Source organism: Drosophila gunungcola, unplaced genomic scaffold (assembly GCF_025200985.1).
Source record: "Drosophila gunungcola strain Sukarami unplaced genomic scaffold, Dgunungcola_SK_2 000080F, whole genome shotgun sequence".
Taxonomy (NCBI): Eukaryota; Metazoa; Arthropoda; class Insecta; order Diptera; family Drosophilidae; genus Drosophila; species Drosophila gunungcola.
In genome coordinates, this window is record NW_026453242.1 from 99,317 (window position 1) to 124,876 (window position 25,560).

Here is a 25,560-nt window from a genome sequence, read left to right on the forward strand (position 1 = left end):
TAATTTTTTTTTTAGTGCTTCGAGATATTATATTGGTTAAATATTTCAGAATTACCGTTTAAATTTCATCAAAATCGGACGACTATAGCATTTAGCTCCCATAGGAACAATCGTATAGCTGGCATAGGAACTATCAAATAATTAAGCTGAAAATCATCATAGCTTCAATGTTTTTAAACATACACGCAAGTAAATCATAATTTTAACGTTTTTAAAAGTATTTAGTTTTTGAAATAGCTGCAAGGGTATATGAACTTCGGCACGCCGAAGTTTGCATCCTTTCTTGTTTTTTTTTATTTTGTTTTGGAGATATATGTACAGTGGTCCGATATTAATAAAATTAAAACCGTACTTCTGTCTTAATAAGTTTAAAACTGCGAAAAGAAAATAAATCTTTATTAAACATGTTTGTGGTATCTGGAATATGCAAAAACGCACGGAGTGGTCTCAAATTATTAAACATTTAAAATTAAAAAAAAATAAGAATTACCATAAAATAATTTGGTTAAAAATAAGTATCATACATTTTAAAATTACTAATTGATTACCACAAAGGCGCTGCTGTAGGGGTTGTTGATAACCTAATGATAACCTAATTTCGGTGCTAAAATATTCAGTCCAGTAAAAAGACATTATATAAATCCGAAAATTATAACTTTGATATTTTTTCAATTTATACGAATCTACTCCGTGAAATTGTGATTATGGAAATTAATTTTTTAATTTTAATTTTAATTTTAATCAGACAACAACGCCATTGGACAATCAAAAAAAGCATCGGAAAATCGATTAGCATCGAAATATAGTCACACCTTTTATTTTTATAATAAGTGCAAGAGTATATAAACATTGACTTGCCGATGTTTGCTTCCTCTCTTGTTTGGATTTGATTTTATTCGTCTTCTGTCCGTATAAGCGTCGAGATCTCGAAAACTCTTTCATGTCCCTCTGATACATGGTAGAAGTCAGATATTATTTGTTCGATTATTATTTATTGACACTCTAAAAATTTGTCAAATCGAACCAATAGTTGAGGTAAAGGTAGGGAGAGAAAGAGCTGATAGGAGTGCTGATCCTGCTTCCTTCATGTTTTAATATGGCCGATCTGTTATTTCCGTTGTTGGTAAATTGCATAGCAAGCAATAATTTCGCACCAAAGTTTCCTTTCTTAAGATTAAGACAGTAACAAAGGAGAAAAAATGTGTATGATTGAGTAAAGGGTTGACACCATACAATCTGTGCGGCCTATAAACTTAGCAGTAGATTTGCGTCTAGAATCCGTAGTACGGGTGCCAGCTGCTGCGTCACCAAAGACTAGTGTGGGAAGGTTTGTTAGTTTGTTTAAAGTGTTAAAATTTTTTAAAGGCTGAGAAAAGTGTTGGACTTTTGTGGAAAACAGATTTATGGGCTGGTTGGCTAAGCATCCGATGTTATTTTTTTAACTCTTAATATTCCATTGAATTACTTTTGGTGTTATATTGGTTTTGTGAGAAGTTGCATGGTTATGTTTAGTTTCCAAGGGAAATAGACGAGAAGAGGTTTTTTTCACAACTTAACGATGGCACCTTCAAAATCCGAAATTATTCGTATTTTGTGAAAAAAATGATTTATTGTGTAAACAAATACAAAAGTTAAATTACGCTGCAGAAACAATTTTTGCTCTTTGTCTATACAGAAGTGTTTCCTTGTAGCCAACCGAATCCAGCATCGTATGAAATGATATACTAAATATTTGACATACAAATTTTCTTTGAATTGAAAGCGTTTTCGACCCTATAAAGAATATATATTCTCGATCAGAGTCAATAGCCGAAACGACCTAGCCATGTCCGTATGAACGTCGAAATCTCAGAAACTATAAAAGCTAGACATTTTGGATTTGACATGCAGATTCTATTTATGCTTAAGCAGCGCAAGTTCAAAAGGTATCCACGCCCACTCGAAAGCCCACAAATCGGGAAAGTCTGCCATGTCACATGAGACATGGAAAAGGACTTTTACTAGAGGTTAGTGTATATGTATGTTTAGGCTATACCTATCGGTGGACACAAACATTTTTAAAAACGAGCTGTTATTTTGTTAGTTATTGTGTTATTAGGTCCTCAGCCGCTGCTCTGCCGGCAAAACTGAACTAATAGTCTTGTTTATTTTTAAACAGATAATTAGAAACAGAATTTTTGTGTTTGTGTTAGTAATGGTATTTTTTTTGGGAATTTACAACACTTTTCTTTAACCTTAAGCCCAAAGCAATCCGCATTAGCAGATATGGACCAACGGAGTCAGGCACATTCTAAACGTTGCAATGGATTTAGGCTTTTAGACTCAGGACAGAAAAGCCCCCAAAATTCATACTCGCTTCTGTTCTCGAAACTCAAAATTGGAATAGCGCAAATAGCTTTAAAATGTAAGTTTAGCAAATGTCTTTACGTTAAATAATTAAAATGTTTATGTCACTCAATCAAACCAAGATGTTATTTGTTATTAAGAGTTACTAATTAAGCCATTATAATCTCGTGTTTGTACATACACATTTTCCTTACTACATGTTAATCGTAGATAAGGTCACCTTTGTAATAACAATTAGATTCGATTGTCGTGTACACGTTATTTCTCGACGTTAAACAGTAAAACAAAATTAAATTAAGTTATCATAATTTTAAAAAAATGTTGACCTAATTTAGAAAATTTAATTTGTTAATTATTTTCGTTCAATTATTTAACAAGAATGGAGAAGTTTGCAGGACACAGCGCATTGCAATTCAGGCGTTTGAAGTGTTTTTTAATATTTAGCTTGATAATTCGTTATGAAAATGTACTTTAATGTGTAATCTTAAACAGTATCTAAGTGCAAATGATTTGTATTTACATTATGAACCATATTTAGTCGAAACAAACAAATTTAAAAGCTAAGTTATCAATACAAAATTTAAACAATAAAATAGTATAATTATCGTAGTATTTTACTCCGTTTCTTGGAATGTGTCAAGGGCGTACGAAATACTATTTTCGTGACTAGTTTATATGCAAATAAGACAATTATTTCCCTTTTATACAGCCAAGTTATCATTACGTGGATTCGATTAAAAACTATTCTCAGGACAGCAACATCAAAGTTTTCGTATTTAACATAAGGTATTTGGGAGATAACAGTTTAAAAATTCAACATATATCGTCACCGCGGTAAGCTTAATAAAGGTTTCAATATCTTTCAGATCAATTAAAAACACACATAAACAAAATAAAAGATTTTACTTGTTTACTACCTAAATACACGAATGTTCTCACTTTTTAAAATACAAAAAACAAGTAAGTTAAGCAAATTAATCAAAAACAACATTAACTTTTCAATATCCCCAACTGAGAAATTCGGATCTGCTCATATATTTATCTTCAGTGCAGAACGTTTAGGTGGGTAATAGCACTAGCCATACAACATATAGACTGGTCATTTCATACAACGCATTTGGACACAAAAAAACGGAACCCCTGAGGCTCTCCGTGCTCACAGCAGCAGGCCCCTGCCTGCTTTAACAATTGTTATTGTCTTTATACAATTCGTTTTAATCCAAGATATTGGTACATTTAAAATTTAAAATTATTATCATTAAAATAACATTTAAACAAAAAATTCGAATTTTTGATTAGTTCAATTTACCTTTACAAAAATATATAAAGTATTTTATTATTTATTACTTGTTTAAAGACATAAATAATAATAAACATTTTACTGCTACCACTGATTTGAATTTGTAAAAAAAAATAAAATGTATGCTGAAATATTATAAAATATATTATAACATATAATATTGATATTTTTATCATAAACCAATAGTAAATACGCCCATATTCTTAGGGTACCAAGTTTGAAAAGTGGCAAAAGACAAAATATTCTTGATGCGCCGAAATGAAATAAACGCACACATGCTCCCGTGTATGAGAATGCATGATCACGCATAATTACAAAGACGAATTCAAGCGCAGGGCAGCCTTCTTCAAAAAGCGCCTCTCTGCCATAGAGTAAGAACTAGTTCTGGTAATAGATACGGAGGAACTACCCCTGTTTTAAGTCTCCATTTAGTTAAAAAATTGAGTCGGTCAATAGATAAGATGCAAAAACCAAATTGGGTTTACAGCCAGAACTCTAAGCCTCCTTTTCGGCTGCTGAACTCAGTAAAAGGTCTTGGTCACTTCAAAGGTCAGCTCCAAAAAGAAAACCCTCCAAACACTTTAATCTTTGCAACAATTTCAAAACTAACTTTTTCACTTGCCTCAACGAAAAGTAAATTAAATGTTATAATCGTAAAGTATGTAAAAAAAATAATCATTTAGCCTTGAAACATATATTCAGAACACAAGCTCCCCGGGCAGATCTTCTGCTGCCGCTAGTGTATGTATAATAACAAATTATTGTGAGGTTGAATAAAGGTATTAATATGCATTTAAGAGCATTATGAATTATTTTTTCCACCCGAAACAGTAAACAAAATCGGTAGAGTGAACACCCCGCTTATAATCAGTTCACTGTTTCCGGAAGCACAGCAATTATAAAATTACATAGTGGTCTGAATACAAAAAAACAGGTAAGAAACAAATACGATGAATCTTACTACAAACCACGAATTTAATTCTAATGCTTTCTTGAAAAAACGATACCTGAAGTTTTTGGTCAGCAATTCAGGATAAAACAATTAAGTACGAATAAAAACTATCTGCAGTAACTCTTTGTAAGCAAGGCAATGATTAAAATAAATTTGAGTTGTGCAGACATCACTAGAGATTTAAACAAAATCTAATTTTCTATCTTTTATAGTTTCCGAGAGGTTTATAAAAAACTTAAGTTTTTCAAACTAAAATTTTGAGTGCCCAACCTTTTAAAGATTACAAGTTTAAACCAACTTAGGTACAACCTCTTTTATACCCTTTCAGAGGGTATTATAATTTCAGTCAGAAGTTTTTTTATTTTGCAATTCTTTCTCAATCCACTGAGATTACGAGTTCGAGTCCAGGATTTGTTTAAGCTTATTTAATTGGTTGTGTATTATTTACAGTAAAATATTTTTTTACAATATAATCAACTTCGATCTGCAAATACTTTAAATAGTTTAAGTTAATTTATATTAATTTATAGAAAACTACTTTTACATGCTCCAAATTTCATTTTCCAAGCCATTTTAAATAGTCTTCGTGCCAATATACACCAAAATATTTCTAAGCATAAACAGAAAATGAATTTCAAACATTGATGTATTTGATTTAATTTAATTTATAGTTATACTGCTTTAAACTTAAATTTTCTTAAAGAATTAATTGTGCACAACGGCTGAGGAATGTTGAATTCTACGTTCAAATTCTGCTAAACTAATCGTTTCGCTCATATTTATAAGAGGCAGTTTTCCAGCTGAAGCTTTTGCAAGGAGCTCCGGGGAAAACCATTGGGCCAATTGATTATTGGTTGGTGATGGCATTCGATCATCCCTGTGATAGATGGGAGATGGAACGCTATTATTTTTGACCACGTTTCCAGAATCGGAACTCTCACAAAAAGCTAAAAATTAAAACAAAATAATTGGTGATCTTGAAAAAAGTATATCGCAATTTCTTACCTGGTACTGGTGGTGACATTTGAAGATTCGACTGACGATGCATGTCCCCATAAATTACCCTATGTCTAGGTTGTGGTCGGGTCTGATGCTGCTGCTGTTGCTGCTGCTGTTGCTGCTGCTGCTGCTGTTGCTGCTGTTGCTGCTGCTGTTGCAGGCAAAGATGCTGCCATTGCTGCACATTTTCAGTATTTAAAATTGTTTCCACAGATTGGGTAGAAATATATCTAAGTGGTTGTTGTTGCTGTAGCTGATGCTGGTGAACCGACTGCATTTCGATTTTGTGATTGGAAAAAGGAACTGTGGGGTTTTGTGACGGCATAGAATTAAGGCCTCCTTTCAGTATTGGGCGACCTGCAATAAGTGAGTAAAAATATAAGTAAGTTCTTTATTTGTACACTTTAATAAGCCTGAATCTGTTTGACTATAACTTTGGAATCATTTGTCATGGAATTATCGAGTAACAGCTCCTGTCATGAACTATGATTTCTACTGACTTCTTTGGAACAGCTCAGCTCGAGTAGCTCACAACAACAAAGCAAACAAGGCAACTAAGCTTACGTTACTTGAACAGAAACCACTCAAACAGCTCAGAGCAAACATCCTAGTTGTGATAATTTTTCATTTGTAAATATTAATTTATTTTTTTTATTTATTTATATTTTCAATTTTTTTTTTTTTTTTTTTTTTTTTTTTTTTTTGGATGAGTTGGAAATGCTTATTATTTTAACAAATCTTGATTTGTAACACAGCTGAGTCTGGACGAAATCAGGGCCATGGTTTTGTCTGGCAAATTTACTACAAATCAGAAGCGTGGAAGTAGTAAAGTTTGGACCTCTTTTGGCAATATTTTAAATGAAAACTGTGAAGAGATTTAAAATGTGGTAGAGTGTAAGAAGTATTCATATTGATTATATAGAAATTTATTCAAAAACTCAAAAGTTCCGCTTGTGCTACCTGCATCAATCGCTTAAATTCTCACTTATTCCTTAAATTTTTTATATTTCTGGAGGTCTTAAGTAAACCAAGGAAGCATAGAGAGACCCCGTACCTTGGTTGCAATAATGCTGTCAAGAGTATTTTCGATGCCAGCAAGGAAGTTATAAGATGTAAGGCAATCACTGGCATGATCAATATTATAATATATAGAAACTAGGTTAATTATATAACAATCATCAATGACAATAATTTCATGTGGACGGATTGCGGATCCATGTCCATACAACAGATGCTTAATTGAAATCTTGTGCCACAATGATACCAACAGTCATCTAAGCTGGCATTTAAGCTGAAAAGTCACTTTCAGGGGGTATAAAGTAATCAACTATTAAAGTTTTCCCGGACGAGCCAGATACCTTAACAGCCAACTGGTCCAGTAGAGAGTCATCGATTGAAAGTACAGATACGCTACAGATATTTTGAAAGTAAATTGATTGACTATAGCTTCCTAGCGGTAATAAGAAAGTGGTAGAGTAAATTCCGCAGCAAACCCCTACTCCGCACAGCCAAAGAAGCCCTTAAGAGCCCTGCGCAATTTTTCTGTTCGAACACGTAGAGGCAGGTTGAGAGCATTATTCCAAAAGTTAGAAATGCAATCAATTCGCGAAATAGTAGAAGTTGTTCTTGGAGATATTTTCGAAGTCGGTGCGTGCTTTGGCAGCGCAATGCAGAACGCTCAGGCTCCGGGACTCAAATCTTTAAATGACGAATTTCAACGTATTGCTAAGGATTGGCATGTGATGCTGTCAGATTTTGCCTATATACAAAAATCTTTTGGTCAGCGATACTTCAAACTGATCGCAAGTAAGCGCCGAGCCAATCATGCGCTTCTTGTGGTTGCGATTGTATTTATTTTTCTTGGAGACAACCCTAAGGATTGCTAGCAGCTTTGCTCTACTTGTTTCGATGGCAGATGATAATATTAGACGGGAGATCTGCAGATTCTGGAAAAGTGAATCAAAACTTGCACTTAATTTCAAAAAAGCGATGACAAAGCGATAAACAACGAGGCGCCTCAAAAATAGTGAAAAATAGTAAAAAAAAAAAAAAAAAAAAAAAAAGTTAAGAAAGACGTATTTTTGCACCAATAACGGGGATAAAGTTGGGTGGTAACTGATGTAAGGAAATACAAATAACATATTTGTTGATTGGCATATTCGCGTTTTGGAAACGCCAGATTATTACCTAATTAAAAATGTAATTTTTTTAATTAATTGCCCATTCCATACCTACAGTTTTGTTTCAGACCAAAAACATTTTTCACTTAAAACCCATTTCACCATAATGTCAGCAACTTGGCAAAACGAGTGCCGTTAACTTGCCAAACTTGGTTTCAAAAGTGTGTATTTAAATAAGGTTTAAAGAATTATTTTTATTTTACACTTACCAAATGCTTTTCCTTGAACCATTTGCATATTACCAGGCGTCCATTTTAGCATTTGTTGATTACGACACTGTGTCAAGTTAGGAGACATTTGTTGGGCGTTTGGGCCAATGGAAAAGTTTCCACCACCTAAAATCATTCGAGGCTGTACGGCCATAGTTGCCGACGGCTGCGGCTCGTGTACGCTTGTATGCGTACTGAGTTGCTTGGCATGCTGTGGGTGCATTTGATATTGTGGGTGCTGGCTATGAGATGAGCTAGGTGTTTGACTTGTGTCTTTATCGGCCGTCATTTTCCTTAGAACTGACGTAGGAGTGAAGGCCAAAGGAGTGGGCGAATTTCCGTGGCCAATAAGCTGATTAATCGGATGGCTTGTAGAGTTTTGCAATTCTAAAATAAAATACAAAAAAAACATTATAAATTAGTTTTATTATCCGGAATAATTTCTATCCCAAAGGATATAAAAACATAAAAAAGTTTACTCTTTCAATACTTAACAAAAAGAAAGCAAACTTCGCAAGCCGAAGTTCATATACCCTTGCAGCTATTGTAAGAATTAAACGTTTTTGAAAACATTAAAATTATGATTTACTTGCGTTTATGTCTAAAAACATTGAAGCTATGATTTGCAGCTCAATTATTAGATAGTTATTTTATATATTTTTATTATTTCTATGGGAGCTGTATGACATAGTCGTCCGATTTTATTGTAATTTAAACCGTAATTCTAAAATATTTAACCATTACTATATGTCGAAGAACTAAAAAAAAATTAAAAAACAGCAAAGCTATAATTTTTTTTGTATTTTTTTTATCGATTGTTCCTATGGGAGCTATATGATACAGTCGTCCGATTTTGATGAAATTTAAACCGTAATTCTGAACTATTTAACCATTACTATATGTCGAAGAACTAAAATAAAAATTAAAAAACAGCAAAGTTATAATTTTTTTTCGATTTTTCCTATGGGAGCTATATGCTATAGTCGTCCGATCCGGCTCGTTCCGACTTATATACTACCTGCAATAGAAAGACAACTTTTGGGAAAGTTTCATTCAGATAGCTTTAAAACTGAGAGACTAGTTTGCGTAGAAACGGACGGACAGACGGACAGGGCTAGATCGACTCGCCTAGTCTAGTAATTCTGATCAAGAATATATATACTTTATAGGGTCGGAAATGTCTCCTTCACTGCGTTGCAAACTTCTGACTGAAATTATAATACCCTCTGCAAGGGTATAAAAAGAAGGCATTTAGTCAAAAGTACATAAAATTACCATGGAACTGTCACTGTCGAGCAAAAGTGCTTAAAACTAAAAAAAGGCGATTCAGTTATCTTATTAATGCAAAAAATACTTGGGAGAAATTTATATATTTAAATACATTTTGTGACAGCTATTAGCTTCCTATGGCAGCTATTAGATAAAGTCGACGAATCCGAATCGAACGAATATATCATAAAGCTCCCATTGAAACAATCGGAAAAAAATTATATTTCAATCTTTTTTTTTATGTTCTTCAAGCTACAGTAATGGGTAGACATTTCATAATTACTGTTTACTGTTCCATGGGAACAATTAGAAAAATAAATGAAAAAAACCTTTTTTTGTTTTTGCTTTTTTCAATTTATATGAGTATGAATTATGAATTATTATTTCAGAATAACCGTTTAAATTTGTTAACGATATCATATAGCTACCTAAGAAATGATAAAATAAAAATCGGAATATATATATATATGTTTAAAGTTTGCTTTCTTTCTTTTTAGTCTTAAAATACAAACCTTCAGAGTAATGCTGGTGGACTGGTTGAGCTTGAAGAAACGATGAATGAGTGAAAATGTGGGGATCGCCTGTGGCCACAGGATTTCTTTTAGTGTGGGAATATTCGCGAAGTACTGTTACAATAACTTCCTTTGTAGGAGCTGGTGTGCTGGGGTTACCCAACTCCTTTTCCAGAAAATCCACGGAAACGTCGCCACAAACCAAGCCTATTTAAAATATAGAAAAGACTATGTTGAGACTTTATTTTGTTTTCTACGTTGGCTATATTCAAAAATGAATTGCATACATGGTTATTTAAAAGGTGTTGACATTTGAAATACTGAATTGTACATATATAAAATATATAAACTCGGGCAAAAAAATTCCAAATCATTTTTTTGAGGTATTATTATTTGAAATAACTGTTATTCATACATACAAAATTGTTTAGCAATTTTTTTTTTTTTTGCAATTTACAAATTCTTTATCCAATGTTAATAAAAGCAGTTTTTTTCATATTGGTCAGTGCGAAAAAAAAACAATATTTAAAATATATTTGCACCCCTTTTTAAGTACTAACGTTTTAAAGCTCCATTTCTTACAAAATTATTATTATTTATTAATAGCAGTAATTACGAAAGCCTTGTAACTGAATTATGCATCAATAGTGAATACTCGGTTTAATTGGAGCCGTTATGGTTTTTGCTAATTAATGTAGATCTATGTTTTTACAAATAAAAGAACTTACGGATTCGACTTAGTCAAATATTGAATATCTTACTTTGCATTAGATGTTGAACTTCCATTCGCTTTTGCGTAAACAAATGATTATTGTTCGGTATAATTGGCACGTGGACATTTAACGCTGGTTGTTGGGGATTAGACTCAAGCTGGTCGTGGTTTGCAACATTTAAATGGTTTATTATATGGTAAACGTCATTGCCAGGATGCGGCATCCTGGTTTGAGAGCCCAGCTGTTGCAATAGTTTTTTGAACGCCTCAGTGTCTCTGGCAATCGGTTTTTCAACCTGCACTATCTGAGAGAACGGTCCCGATATTGGATTAACAAAATCAGTCCGCATGTCCACTTTAGTCATTTGAGCTTCCAAATCTTTAACACTCGGAATACCTTAAAGAAAAAGTCAAGTGTTAGAATGTAATGTTTTTAGGTTATTAATATTTTATGATGTCCACTTACCATGTTTTTCTTGGGCATGCGGTTCTCGCAAACCCGAAAGCTCATTATTGTTGGCAGGTTCTTTATTTCGAAACCATCGGCTAAAACGTGATGTCCCTTTTGCGTCACTTTTTTCAACGCCATCATTACTCTGTATAAGTGGTTTATAAAAGGTATTGTTAATTGGTCAATAATTGGTAATTATTGGTTAATAAGACTCACTCACAAATAAAATATACAAAAACAAATACACAAGAAGAAATTAAGCAAATTTGGCAAGCCGAAATTTTAATACCCATTGCTGCTATTGCCAAGATTAAATATTCTTAAAATTTAAATTTCGATTAACAAGCGTGTATGTTTTGAAAACATTGAAGATATCAATGTCACGATACTCATTTCTTGATCAAGGCGATTAAAAACCAAAACCGAGTATGTAGAGTCAATAGGTTTACACATTTTTGGTGCTTCTACATTTCACATACACACTTATTGTACTAATACAATATACGCGTTTCGTACTCTGAATGATTAACTGGTAAAAAGTGTTCAACTTGTCATTGCCAACTAAGTAAATTAATGCATCATATTTACCATAAGTGAATGATCCAAAGGATGCATGTTCAGAAAGGCATCAAAATTGAATTCACTCTCAGAACTTTGGCTGCACTGTATCTGTCTCGGTTGGTTTTTATTCTGATTGCTGAGTTCCGATGAGTTTTGAACGGAAGTCAGAATACTTTCCGTAGTATCTTTAACATCTTCACTTTGTTTTGCATCGATTAAGTTTAAACTGACATTGCTACTTCTTCTCGAGGCTTCATCAATGGCTGGTTGCGCGGTCAAACTAATATCATTTTGTGGATGTTGATTATTGTGATCTTGTATATCGAAACGCTCCTCATTGTTATCCAGTTCTTCAAAGCCGTGTAGATCAATTGTTTCCAGCTGTGATGTTGGTCCGGCACTAAACCATTCTGGTTCTTCGTGTATGTGATAAGAGTTTGTGCGCTTGCCACGGTTTTGATTGCTGCACGACTCCTTATTAGATATGCGACGACTACTTACGACCTGTCGATCAACCGACCTTTTGGGGTCATATTGAAAACGGCGATCACTGTGCTCGGGAACTCGATCAACCAATCTTCCACTAAATGTGCGATGACGATTCTGGTTTTGATTATGTTGACTAACACCACTTCCATTTAGAGACGTCTCCTTCTCAGCCTCAGTGCTCGTATCCTTTGTCTTCTGGCCCTTATATTCCCAATTATCACTTCTGGGCAGCAGACGACCACTACCAATCCGCCGTTCCTGGCGCGAAGCGAATGTTGGCGAAGATGACAAGCACTGGTCATGATCCGCATGCACACTACTCAAACGAGTTTCAGAACTGTCTAGCTCGGTTCCTCTTCGACTAGGGGAGTCGGGTGCCTTTCCCTTGCCTTCTCTTCTCTGGGATGCACTTGCAGCATCATCACCTGAGTTGACTGTCGCCTCGTTGTTGTCGGCGCTACTGCAAACGCTCGTTGCGGCCAAGCGCCTCTTCGCAAAGGCCGGCATTAGATGCGACGACGAAATGCTGCGATGGTCGATGATGGGTGACTTAAACGACAGTCCTCCGGCGCCATGGGTAGTCTGTGCGTCCTTATCCTTTTCTTCTCCACCTATTTGGAGGGAATCGGTAGGTACAAAACGCTGGTAATAGTTATTCGCTCGCTCCCGGTTTCTCAATGCGCGTCGCGAGCTTATTGAACCGATATTGGAACAGTTCAGACTCGAGTTATCTGTCTCTGGGGACAATCGGTTTTTATTTTGAGTTGAATAGTTGCTGGACACACTTAATGAAACTGCGTTTAAATTGACTTTCCAAAAACCCAGTGTCTGTAGTTCAGTTCGATTTGTACATTGAGGACGCTGTCTACTTTTGCCTTCATATCGCAGAGCTAACAGGTCGGCTCTTGAGTACCTAAGAAGAGAAAAAATGATTTATCAAATCCACTTCTTTTATTCAACCATAGTTTTACACACGGAAAATGTTAGAAATGTTAAATTTATGTTAATATATGTATAAGTTAAAAATAATGTTAGCATTTTAAAGTTAAACACATACCTCGTATTAGATTTCGACATATCCATTGTTGAAGTCTATATTTTGGTTAATTGTTTAGACCAACCAAAGTTTTAAGATATCAAATAACCGAACGATAAAATAGTCCAAGCAATTACAAAAAAAAAATCGCTTTTATATGTGTAAAATTCGCTATTTTGATGAATATACAATTTTTATGCACCACTTATGCAAACACACACATACACACACGATCGCGCATATATATATATATATTTATATATCTCTATATATTTATATTATATATTCATTACATGCACAAAATAATTAAATTTTTTGAAAAGTGCTGATTGTTATTTTGTTCAAATACATTTAAGTAAACAAATATATTGTCGCAAAGTTCTGTTAATTTTATATGTATTGTGAAAATCACGTCAAATTAGGTGTGGGAAATAATGACAGTAAAAATAATCGGTTCCTATCGACACCACCACGAATAGTAAAATTAACATCGGTCTTGGAACTTTAAAAATGGAACAATGGCCCTGTTTACACAAAACTCATTTTTGTCTAGAGCCTGTTCCCACAGAGCACACCATCCACAATCCATTTGCGGGATATCTTATAATGATTTGCTATGCCAAAAATTGTCGATATTTCCCTAGATGGCAGATTTATTTATGTTCGTTATCGTACGATTCTATGCGAAATTTTTTTTTGTCGTATAGGCGTATAAGCTGCCCCATGTAAGTTCAGATAAAAAATATTAAACATTATCTTCGTATTTTAATAACAGGTCGATAGCGTTAAAAGAAACCCCATAACAAATTCTGTTCGCGCCACCGACTGTTGTTCGCTGTTTTTAGGCGCTGTCAAAACTGCCAACCATATAGCACACAAATCCATATAAAACTATTCACACTAGCGGCGTTATTGAGATGGAGACCAAATTCCGCAATAGTGCCGCACTATTCATTTAATGCGCTCTTTCCACAGAGTTCATGCGTTGGAAACGGTTGGCAGAGCACATCCACTATCTGATTACAGCTGATCTAAACAACTTGGGCTCATTATAAATTAAACAAAGTCAGCAATATTTGATTATGTTTTGAACAGCCACAGGTGTTCAGATAAGCTATTATTGGATGGTGGATGTGGTTTGTGGGAATCTGATAGCCCCTTTCCAGAGAGATCCATCCACCATCCGTTGAAAGGATGGCCCATAATAGCGTATTTCTATAGAGATCCATTCACCTTCCAGCATCCGTTGAAGGGATGGTCCATAAGGTTTTATCGTTCCCAAAACTTCCCAGTTAGTCCGCCATTAAAATTTGACACAGTCCATCCGTTGGGGACGGTTGGAATTTTCAACAAATGTGAAACTCCGATTTCCACAGAGCACATCCAACCGTTTCCAACGGATGAACTGTGTGAAAAGAGGGCATAAATGTAGTAGCATATATCCGTCGAATGTTTCCTGAACCAACCTTTCAACTACATCAGAACAGTGATAACACTGGACGATAGTAGGCTCCCCCAAATTTGTTGCGACACACATGCTGGAAAAGAAAACGCAGTGCTTTCAAGAATGGTGCAGCCTTGAAAGAATAGTTAACGTGCCCCTTTTCTGGGACGATCAGTTTATTTGGAAGTCCAGGCACCAAAACATAATCAAGGCGCTTACATGCAAATGAGGCAACGCGCAGAAGTACAATCAAGGCAAAGCTATAGTTGTGTACACTACAGAACGCTAAAGCCCAATTTAGGTACTAGAGCCATGCATTAATCAACAGTGTTCGGATCTTCCTGACACAGTACGTCTCGCATATGTATGTTTTGATGTTTCGGAGATTCGATGTCTAATTTTTTCAATGATTCGAGACGATTCGAACGGTAAAAAGACTAAACGCCTACTGTATATAAAAAAAATTATATTAACTTCCTGGTTTTGGTGGCCGTTCCTCACTAACGGTGTACTTCCCAGAGATGCCTTGTAATGTAAAACATTACACAAACAGGTAAATTTATATTTGCATGAAACATTTATTATATTTACTTACAATGTCTACAAAACCAATATTTTCAATTTTAAGCGTGTTGGTTGCTACCTGATACTCTCATATACTTATACTGACACTGATACAAACAATCAACAAAATTAATAACAGTAGGCGCTTCGCCTATTCATCTCGAAATATTCGAAACACAGTCTCGAATCCACAGTGTGAGCAATTAAATTTGTACTGTGATTTGATGATTCGAATATTTTGAAACATCGGATTCGGAGTATTCGAATCTCTTAACTGGGAAGCACAGTAGTAACAGTACTACTTAGATGATGCTGTGATCAAATCATACTGTTGATTCATGCAGGGCTCTTTAAGGTACTGGTAGAAAGAGCAGTTAAACTACGGAGAATTTCAAAACGTCTTTAGTAAAGAAAATTGGTCGATCCTTATTGAATACCCAAACGAGGCTCAGATTATGGTTTCAAAGCATGGATGAATCTGTATAGGTGACAACTCTGTAGGCGCTTTAATTTCGAACGAGCTAGTATCTGGGGAAGACCCGAGAAGCTAGGTATTAGAAAGGTATGTGTAGGGTGATCGGCGGACGGTTATATGCCATGGTGTTTTAAATATAATCTTTTTTATACCCGTTACACATAGAGTAAAAGGGTATATTGTATTCGTTAAAGTGTGAAAAGCGTGAATTCCTCTGCGGCCGCTCTGCCCCACCACTGGTTCCTTTCTGCCGCTGCTCGGCCGCTGTTCGGTCGGTGTTCTGCCGGTAATCGCTAATGTAGAGAGACAAATGAAAGAACTGTAAGCGGGGGGTGAGGGTGCTGCTCGCACTTAGCCTCTAGTGTTTTCTGTGCCGTTCGACAGATGGCGACACCTAAACTTCGATGGGGTTATAGGGGAACACTTAGTTTGCTGTTTGTTGGCTGAGTAACGGGTATCTAATAGTCGGGAAACTCTACTATGGCCTACTCTCTTGTTTTTTAATAAAAATGACTGAATGTTAGAAAATATTTTTTTAGTTTTATGCCAACATCAAATATTTGTTTTTACGATTTGAATTAATACTAAATTGTAATTTTGCGTTAATTGGAAAAGAGTGCAACATAAAAAAAAAAGTTTTGTCGGTTTTTGATTTCCGATCGTTCTTATGGCAGCTATATCATAGCTATATAATGTATTCGTCCGAATTTCAGTCGTTATTACTTTTTAGTCATAACTAAAGTCTTTATTGTTTGTTTTACTAGTTATTCTTTTTCCCTAGGTTAAATGCAATTTAACCAAATTAACACATATCGTTTGTCAATTTAATTATTATTTTTTTAATTTTAGTTATTTATAAATAGTTTTTAATGCTCCAAAAAAAAATATAATGAGGATATAGAGTGAATTTTTAACTACGGCTGTCAATAGTCGATTACACTGCAAAAATTAAATCGACAATTCGAAATGACAGTTTAGTTCTTCCATGAGGTTGGACTTGAGTTATTAGTCACACACACGCACTCACATTATTTTTTGGGGTCCAATAAGTTACAAAAGCTATTACTGGTTTTAACGTCAGTCGCAATTAGGAAGAACGGTTTTTTTACTGAAAACTTTTTAATACTTTTTTTTGCAATGGCGCCCGTAGTAAACTAAGATTCTTATTCTTTTGACTGAATTTCTGTATTTCCAAAAAGTTACTTAAGGTCTACACTATTTTCATTTGCCAAAGTTTCGTAACAACATAGTGGTCCAATACTGCCGACAGGATAACTCCATTTATTAGACTCTGAAAGCGTGTTAGGGCTGAAAGTCGTCTGTCGAGATTGTTGTGGCCGGAAAGAATGCAGGTGTGATTTAAGAAATACTGGAAAGGCAACACGCTGCTGTATTTGCAAGCTGGATGATACTTCTTTGGCGGATAAACCCTTGGAAAGGGATTTCTCGCCAGCAAACTTGGATACCGTCTTTTTTAAAAGACTTCGCTCCTGTTGCATTCTATCGTTTTTTTCGGCGAGTTATGATTTTTAGATGTCCATTAAAGCCTTTGGCTTCCTGAAACGAAAAATATTTAAAGAACATGAATATTTAGTTTTAAAATTGAATTAATATTTGGTTATTTTTTCGGGAAAGAGACAGATCATAACAAACCACATATGTATACTCTTGCAGAAGGTACAATAATATAATTTCAGTCAAAAGTTTACAGCTCTGCGACGGAGACATTTCCGTTCTTCCGTTTCAGGTTTATAGACAAACAAAAACGTGAAAATTTATTTAGCATTCAACTTAATAAATAAACATTTCAAAATTATTTATTCGTTGCGCTCCAACAAAGTTTTATTATCTACACAGGCATATTTTGTTGCAGCGTGCCGAAAAAAAAAATTTTTAATGTGCGTTAATTAAGTTGATTGCTTAATAATTTTTAATCACAAAATTTAATATCAGAAATTTTGTGCGTCGAAGGTTACAGTACCCCAATACCACGACACGGAGTCAAATCCATATGACTTTGGTAGAAGTGAAGCGAAGTAGATTGAACGCCCAAACGCGACTGTTAAGAGAAAAATGTGTTACAAATCAAAAGATCAGTTACCCAAGAGCAATAAAGACGCAAAAATACTTTTTTTTTACCTCGTAAAGGGGTATTTTTGTTTGATATCAGAAGTTTTTATTTAAATACAGTAAAAGTACCCCAACATTAGTACCATAATTTAAAACTAAACTAACTAACTTCAGTTTATTATTTTTTTTATTATTCCGATTCCGATTTTTTTTTATTCCGATGATTTTATGTTTTTAGCTGCTCTATGATATCGTTTTTCGATTTTAATAAAATTAAAACCGTAATTCTGAAACAATAAACCATTAATGTGTATTAAAGTATATTCAAATCAATTAGAAAACAAGAAAGGAAGCAAACTTCGGCAAGCCGAAGTTCACATACCCTTGCAGCTATTGCAAAAATTAAATGTTCTTGAAAACAATCATAATTTTGATTTACTTAAAGCTATAATGATTTGCAGCTCAATTATTCGATAGTTCCTATGGCAGCTAAAAAAGCGTAATTCTAAGTCAATTTTTATACCCTTGCAGAGGGTATTATAATTTCAGTCAGAAGTTTGCAACGCAGTGAAGGAAACGTTTCCGACCCTATAAAGTATATATATCCTTATCAGCATCACTAGTAGAGTCGATCTAGCCATGTCCGTCTGTCCGTCCGTCTGTCCGTCTGTCCGTCCGTTTATATGCAAACTAGTCTCTCAGTTTTAAAGCTATCTGCATGAAACTTTCCCAAAAGTTGTCTTTCTATTGCAGGTAGTATATAAGTCGGAACGAGCCGGATCGGACGACTATAGCATATAGCTCCCATAGGAACAATCGGAAAAATAAATGAAAAAAAATTATAACTTTGCTGTTTTTTAATTTTTTGTTTAGTTCTTCGAGATATAGTAATGGTTTAATATTTCAGAATTACGGTTTTAATTTCATCAAAATCGGACGACTATAGCATATAGCTCCCATAGGAACAATCGGAAAAATAAATGAAAAAAAATTATAACTTTTATGTTTTTTAATTTTTTGTTTAGTTCTTCGACATATAGCAATGTTTAATTATTTCAGAATTATGGTATAAATTTTATCAAAATCGGACGTCTATAGCATATAGCTCCCATAGAAATAATAAAAATATATAAAATAACTATCTAATAATTGAGCTGCAAATCATCATAGTTTCAATGTTTTTTTTTTAGCACATACTCAAGTAAATCATAATTTAAATGTTTTCAAAAGTATTTAATTAATGCAATAGCTGCAAGGGTATATGAACTTCGGCTTGCCGAAGTTTGCTTTCCTTCTTGTTTTTTTTTATTTACAGAAAAGAAAAGTTAGATTAAAAATGTTTATGTTATAGTCGCCCGATTTTAAAGTATTTAACCATTTAACCATTTTTATAACTGCGTTTCAAACATGTGACTGAAATTATAATACCGTCTGCATATTTGCCACAAAGCTATACATACGACCCCTTACCAGTATGTATTCCAAATAAAAATATAATAGATGCGCTGAATATCAAACTATAATAAATATTTCTTTCCTCAAAAACAAACTATTGGTGGGTTATTTTCTTGAAAAGTAGTTTTCTTACCTCCGAAATTTGTATTTCATTATCGCATAGCATCGGCTTTAAATTTTGAGGTGAAGCTGAGATTTTAATTTTTTCAGTTTGAAAAATTGAGAGAGAATGACTTGTGTTTTCAATTGAGCATCGGCTGGCATTTAACTCTAGTTGATCTTCAGCGTCTGTTGAAATGACATCTACTTCGACGTCTGCTTCTACATCAATGTTTGTACTTGTAGACTGTGAATGACTGGTACTTTCGCTTTCAGACACAAAGTCGGCTGGTGAATGAGGGGCGTCAGCCTGTTGAATCATGAATTTACCCTCATCTTCTGTTGTCTCGATATCCACTACTTCGTCATCATCGTCGTTATCATCGAAATTCCTGGACACACTGTTGGCCAAGGCAGATGATATTGACTTTTCTGAAAATGGGTTATGGGTTATTATTTATATTGGGGTTAGTAACTAGTGTACTTACTTTCAATGTTAGATTGTATTTTCTCCATAATAGGCGAAAAGGACTCATGATCTACTATCTGTTGGGAAGAGCCTGAAATAGTGTTGTGGGTAAGAACGGCTGTGGTTCTCGTAGATTGTGGGGTGGTGTAACTGGTTCTTTTCGAATCACTGGACCTTGTGTATAAGGACGTTGACACAATCGCTGTCGAAGCGACGACTGGCTTAAACGCAGAGCAGTTAAGAATTGAAGGGATGTTGTAATCGGAGAGGCTTAGCCCGCTGTTCGCCACTCCTGAGATCTTTCGGTTTTTAATAATGCCACAGATAGATGAATGCGACTCGCTCTTTATATTAAAAGATTGGTTATCCAAAAGTCGGACTGAATTTCCAGTAGCCAATGGAACACTTGTATCGGGTCTTACCCATGACCTTGGGCAGGATTCGCAATCAAGACTCGGTTCGCTGGCGTCTCCGCTACTGAGTTTTTTTGAAAACTGTTGCTGATAATGCTGATCCTTCTGCTGCCACATGTAGTCCACTACAAAGTTTCGGGAAATTGGCATTATGGAAAGATCCCGTTCATTGCGAAGCGAGTGCAAAGGTGACAACACGGTGGAGCCGTGCAGGTTAAAGGGTACACCCACGGTTGCAGCTGCTACCGCCGTGACTCCAACCACAGCGGCGGCTGCAGCTACAGTACTGTAGTTGTATTGGCTATCTAGTGGTCGCTGTGGCAGCGGGGAGGTCTTCCCGTCGCCTTCCTTGGCGTCTCTTTCAAAGTTTGTTGGGGAGCTGCAGGCACTACCGCTGACTCCCGTACTAACAGCCGTCGATGACGTTGGGGAACCCTGGTTTCGGTTATTTGTGCTGCTGCCAACAAGTCGCTTTCTTGTGCCGCCATTGAACATTGCCTTGACATCTTCCCATGCGTGGATAATTTTCTCATCGTACGTATTGCCACTGAGTGTCATGTGCCGACGCCAGGAATTAAAGTTCGCCGCATCGGGCTGGACATACCTGTCGTTAGTTGTTATGCGATGTGAATGAAAAATGAACTTATTGGGCGAGAAAAACATTCCGCAATATGAACATTTAATGCATTTAGCCCTCGATGAGTTGTAGCGGGAAGGTAGGAATGATCCACGGCAGCCCCAAGCACACTTGTGCTGGACGTTAAATGCAAAGTCGTCGGGTAATCGCGGAGGTGTGTTGTCGCCGAGGAAACTCTTACACAGTCGCTCCGCTTCCCTTCGAGTTATCATTCCACATCGACGAGAACTCACGGGCATAGCACCAGCTCTTCTTAGTATCTCCAATTGCACGGGGGTACATTGTACACAAGTGATGCCGAGCGCAACCCTCCTGTTGTGTATTTCGTTATAGCTGAATTGCTTCAGCAAAGTATTGGAGATCTGCGCCAGGCAGAGGCGCTCCTGGCCTTCGATGTATAAGGAGACAATTGGTACTCCGTAAAGCAAAACTGAGCCTACCTGAAATGTGAAATTTTCATTACTTCAGGAAATACAATAGTTAATGTTAATGTTAAATACATACTAGTAGACAGTTAAGGGCTGAACCGTTGGCGAAACAAATAAATAAATATAATATATGCAAAGTGTCACTGAATTATTTTAAAGCGTTTTTTTTTTGATAATGCGTTCCTGACAGTATTCCTCAAAGACATAGCAGACCACCGTGGCTTACTCACGAGCTTCAAAGACTTAAAAACATTAAAACAAATACTTACAAAAGGACGGAAAATGCGTAATGCTTTTGAAATACGTGGTGGCTCGATCGGATTTTAATGTTCTATCTGGAAGTCGGGAAGTCGGATGTACAGCATTATAGAGCCAGTTCTAAATTGTCTGCAATTCCTAAAGCATTTGAGCACATTATTACTTCTCATTGGCAACACTTTTTTTCCTCGCTAATATCACGTTATAAACGTGGTTTTGTTAAGCGTTGATCAACCACCACGAACCTACTTGAATTGACACTACATTTAATAATTAAATGCAGACTGATCTTATGTACACCGATTTTAGTAAGACTTTTGACTCTGTTAATCATTCTCTTCTTTTATTAGACCCGAGGGTCTCCGAATAATCTACTAACTTGGATTTCAAGGATTTCAGAGGGTTCTATTTAAAAATGCTGTTTTCAATGTGAATATGTTTCAGGGTAATCATTTGGGCCCTTTGTTAATTATTTTATTCATTAGCTAATGAATGAATAGAGCCCCTTTCTATTATAACTCTATTATAAATGTTTAATAGTAATAATTTTATAATTTGTAGTCGGGTTTCAGTTTACAGTCTGATATTGAATTATTTCAGAAATGACCTAGTAACCTCTTAAATCTGAATTGCCAATGTAACGTAATGACTATAGGGACGAGCCTTCGTTTAAAAGCTATTCTCTTCATAATATGCCATTGCATATAGTCAATCAACGATTTAGGAGTTCTTCTCGATCCAAAATTAATATTCGACTGCCTTATATTGATATCTACTGTTATCAAGGCCATGCGGGCTCTTGGGTTTGTGATCCTTACACAACTAACTTATTATTTACTTCCCTTGTCCGTCCTAATTTATAGTATAGCTCTCCCGTTTGGAGTCCCAATTATCAAGTTGCTAGGTTTGACTGAAATTATAATACCCCTGCAAGGGTATAAAAATACAACCAAATAATCCAAGCACGTTGCAAACGATTCGTCAATCGAAACATTCCTCAAGGGAAACATTTGCTACGTGCTTGGATTGTTTGTGTGTACATTTAAGAAGAGCGTGGTACAAAATTAGGAAACCTTCACGGATTTGTTTTTTAAGCGATGATGATTTTATATTTACTTGTGAGCATGCACAAGTGAAATATAGACAGTTAAACTTTAATTTGTTTTGCCCCTTACACTTTTTCAAACTTTACCTTTGACACTTTATTTAAGGGGTTATATACAGTTAGACTTTTTTAAAGATTAATATTTTTTTTTAATTTATTTTGTTTATGTACATATGTTTAAGAATATACTCTGTTCCGCTGAACATTTTCAAAGTTACACCCAAATTTTAAAAGGCGTTACAGAGTGCTTGCAAGTTCAAGTACAAACTTTAAACGCGATTTACTCAAAATGGTGTTTTCAAAAATCCAGTCCAATGATATAGTGATCACCGCAAAACGTATTTTTTCAGAGGACCTGCCAAAGATTAGCTGTAGCTCCTTTCCAAGTACTTATTTTTTCCAATGCTTAGTCTTAAAATACAGTTAAACTATAACATAATATGTGAACAAGGTATCAGATAATTACAATTAATAGTTTTCTCATAGTTTTTCGGCCTTAAAGACAAAAACCTACACCCATAACAAATTTACCCTGAAATTAAGAAATTTGTCCTATTTTTGTTATCAATGGCAACCCACCATAAATTTCTGGAGTCAATTTTTCTAAAATTAATGGCGTTGAAGAGAAAATATTGTTAAAAATAAGAAAAATGTTTAAAAATCAAAAAAGTTTATTCAGGACGAATTTGTATTTCAGCATGTTCAGATTTATTAGGCAAGTTTTCCACATACCACACATCACATATAAACTATAAACTAAATATTACTATGGACGGCAGTACATGTAGTGACGATATATATATATATTCCTCAACTTTTGGTATGTAACAAGTTCTTCTGCATGAATGTTTTCGAAAGGTATTAAATACTGCAACTTTTTCAGTTTAAAGCAATAACTGCCTAGAAAAGTTGACTTCGTTTTTCGTGACAAAATATGGTATCAGATATTTTGTATGTTGAAGGGTCGATCGTCACGAGTTTTAAACTTTGCTAAGAGGTGTTTTGTTTGGTATCAGGAATTTTTATTTAATTATAGTCAAAGTAGCCAGTTACCAATTACTAAGCACTAATTTTCTTTAACAACCTATCTTTAAACTTAAAGATAGGAAGCAAACTTTGGCAATCCGAAATTATATACTCTTACAGCTAATCCAAAAATAAAATATATTTTAGATTATTCGATCGTTCGTATGGTAGCTATATGATATCCTTTTCCGATTTAAATTAAGTGCGTAAATCCTAACTGTTAAACCATTAAACCATATTAAGTGCGTAAATCCTACTGTTAAACCATTACTATGTTCAAAAGAGTTAAAAAAAATTAGAGAAGTTATTATACCCTTGCAGAGGGTATTATAATTTCAGTCAGAAGTTTGCAACGCTGTGAAGGAGGCATTTCCGACCATATAAAGTATATATATTTTTCTGTCCGTCCGTCTGTCAGTCTGTCCGTCCGTCTGTCCGTCCATTTCTACGCAAACTAGTCTCTCAGTTTTAAAGCTATCTGCATGAAACGTTCCCAAAAGTTGTCTTTCTATGGGAGGTAGTGCATAATTAAGAACAAGCCGGATCGGACGACTATAGCATATAGCTCTCATAGGAACAATCGGAAAAATAAATAGAAAATTATAACTTTGCTGATTTAAAAAAAAAAACAAAAATTGGCAAAGTGGTAGAATTTAGCCTCGCCTAAACCAATTTTCATATTCATATTGATAAATTGCGAATGTGATTTGACTACTTCCCAACTACTAGTTACCCCTTACTAAGCTGAGCGATTTTGATGGCGCCATCTGCCAGAAAGTTTACTTTCATGCTAAGAACTTTTAAATTAATGGTTTGATTTCGAAAACTGTTCTATGAGTCCACGTGTTTAAAAATATAGAAATAAAAAATGACATCATATATATAAAATACGTACGTGATTTGATCTTTGAGCAGTTTGACTGTTTTCCATTCCGTTAAAGGGAGTCACGGACACAGGAGTCATTCGAACACTTTCAGCTAAAGCCATTTAAATTATTTTCTGAAAATATTATCCATAAATATTGTTTTGATTTTAATTATTATTAAAATATTTTTGTAAGATTTTAAGCTCGATAAACCAGCTAACAGTAGTCAATTGCATAAACTCATCCCGAAATACAAAACACAGGAAATGAAGTATATGTGCACTTTTTATTTTGCTTATATTTTCTTTAAAGTTAATGTATGCAACTTCTTATTTGTTATATTTTTAAGATATCCTACTCCAACGCTGTACCGCTTTCAAACGTTGTACCGTTTTTAATAATATGTGCTGGTACTTGTGCTCTTGAACTATATGCGTATATATTTAAAAAATTTGAAAATACAATGATTTTCAGTTAAATTTTTCGATTGTTTCTATGGCAGCTATATATGGTGTCGTTTTCCTTTTTGTATAAAATTACTAAATCCAAATGTCAATTTGTTAAGAAAAAAAAAAAAAAAGAGGCATTTTAATCATTTTAATACTCTTGCAGAGGGCATTATAATTTCAGTCAGAAGTTTGCCACGCGGTGAAGGAGACATTTCCGACCCTATAAGTATATAATTTTTTGATCAGCATCACTAGGAGAGTCGATCTAGCCATGTCCGTCTGTCCGTCCGTCTGTCCTTCCGTTTCTACGCAAACTAGTCTTTCAGTTTTAAATTTTCCAGAGAGTTGCCTTCATAATGCATTTAGTAAATAAATCGGAACGCAAACTAGTCTCTCAGTTTTAAAGCTTTCTGCATGAAACGTTCCCAAAAGTTGTCTTTCTATTGGAGGTAGTACAATTAGGAACGAGCCGGATCGGACGACTACAGCATATAGCTCCCAAAGGAATAATCGAAAATATATGAAAAAAAATTATATCTTTGCTGTTTTTTCATTGTTTTTTATTTTTTGGGATATAGTATTGGTTTAATATTTCAAAATTACGATTTAAAATTCATTAAACTTCGCCATACGCCATAGCATACCACTCCCATAAAAACAATCGGAATATAAAAAATAAAATTGAACTTCTCTATTTTTTAATTTCTTTAAATTCTTTTCAACATAGTTATGGTTGTAATGGTTTAAAATTTCTGAATTATGTTTTTTTATTATTATTTTATACAG

General features: G+C 34.8%; 3 protein-coding genes across 3 annotated transcripts in view; 1 reads left to right on the top strand and 2 right to left on the bottom strand.

Annotated features, from left to right (window-relative positions):
* The window catches only part of LOC128264820 (metabotropic glutamate receptor), a 47,975-nt gene that overhangs the window by 11,895 nt on the left and 10,520 nt on the right, over positions 1-25,560 (top strand). The window lies entirely within an intron of this gene.
* On the bottom strand, positions 5,009-13,439 carry LOC128264818 (eukaryotic translation initiation factor 4E transporter). Its single transcript, XM_053000506.1, has 8 exons — positions 13,038-13,439; positions 11,519-12,893; positions 10,946-11,075; positions 10,529-10,876; positions 9,768-9,974; positions 7,987-8,373; positions 5,604-5,954; positions 5,009-5,545 (listed from the first exon to the last, which is right to left on the bottom strand). Exons 1-8 carry the CDS (start codon positions 13,061-13,063, stop codon positions 5,304-5,306), a joined length of 3,066 nt encoding a protein of 1,021 aa, XP_052856466.1. The 5' UTR covers positions 13,064-13,439; the 3' UTR covers positions 5,009-5,303.
* LOC128264825 (uncharacterized) lies at positions 16,537-24,491 on the bottom strand. The gene is given in 5 exon segments (XM_053000529.1): positions 16,537-17,004; positions 17,006-17,056; positions 19,158-19,555; positions 19,612-21,082; positions 24,355-24,491. Coding segments are annotated over 5 exon segments (2,319 nt in total). The 5' UTR covers positions 24,448-24,491; the 3' UTR covers positions 16,537-16,698.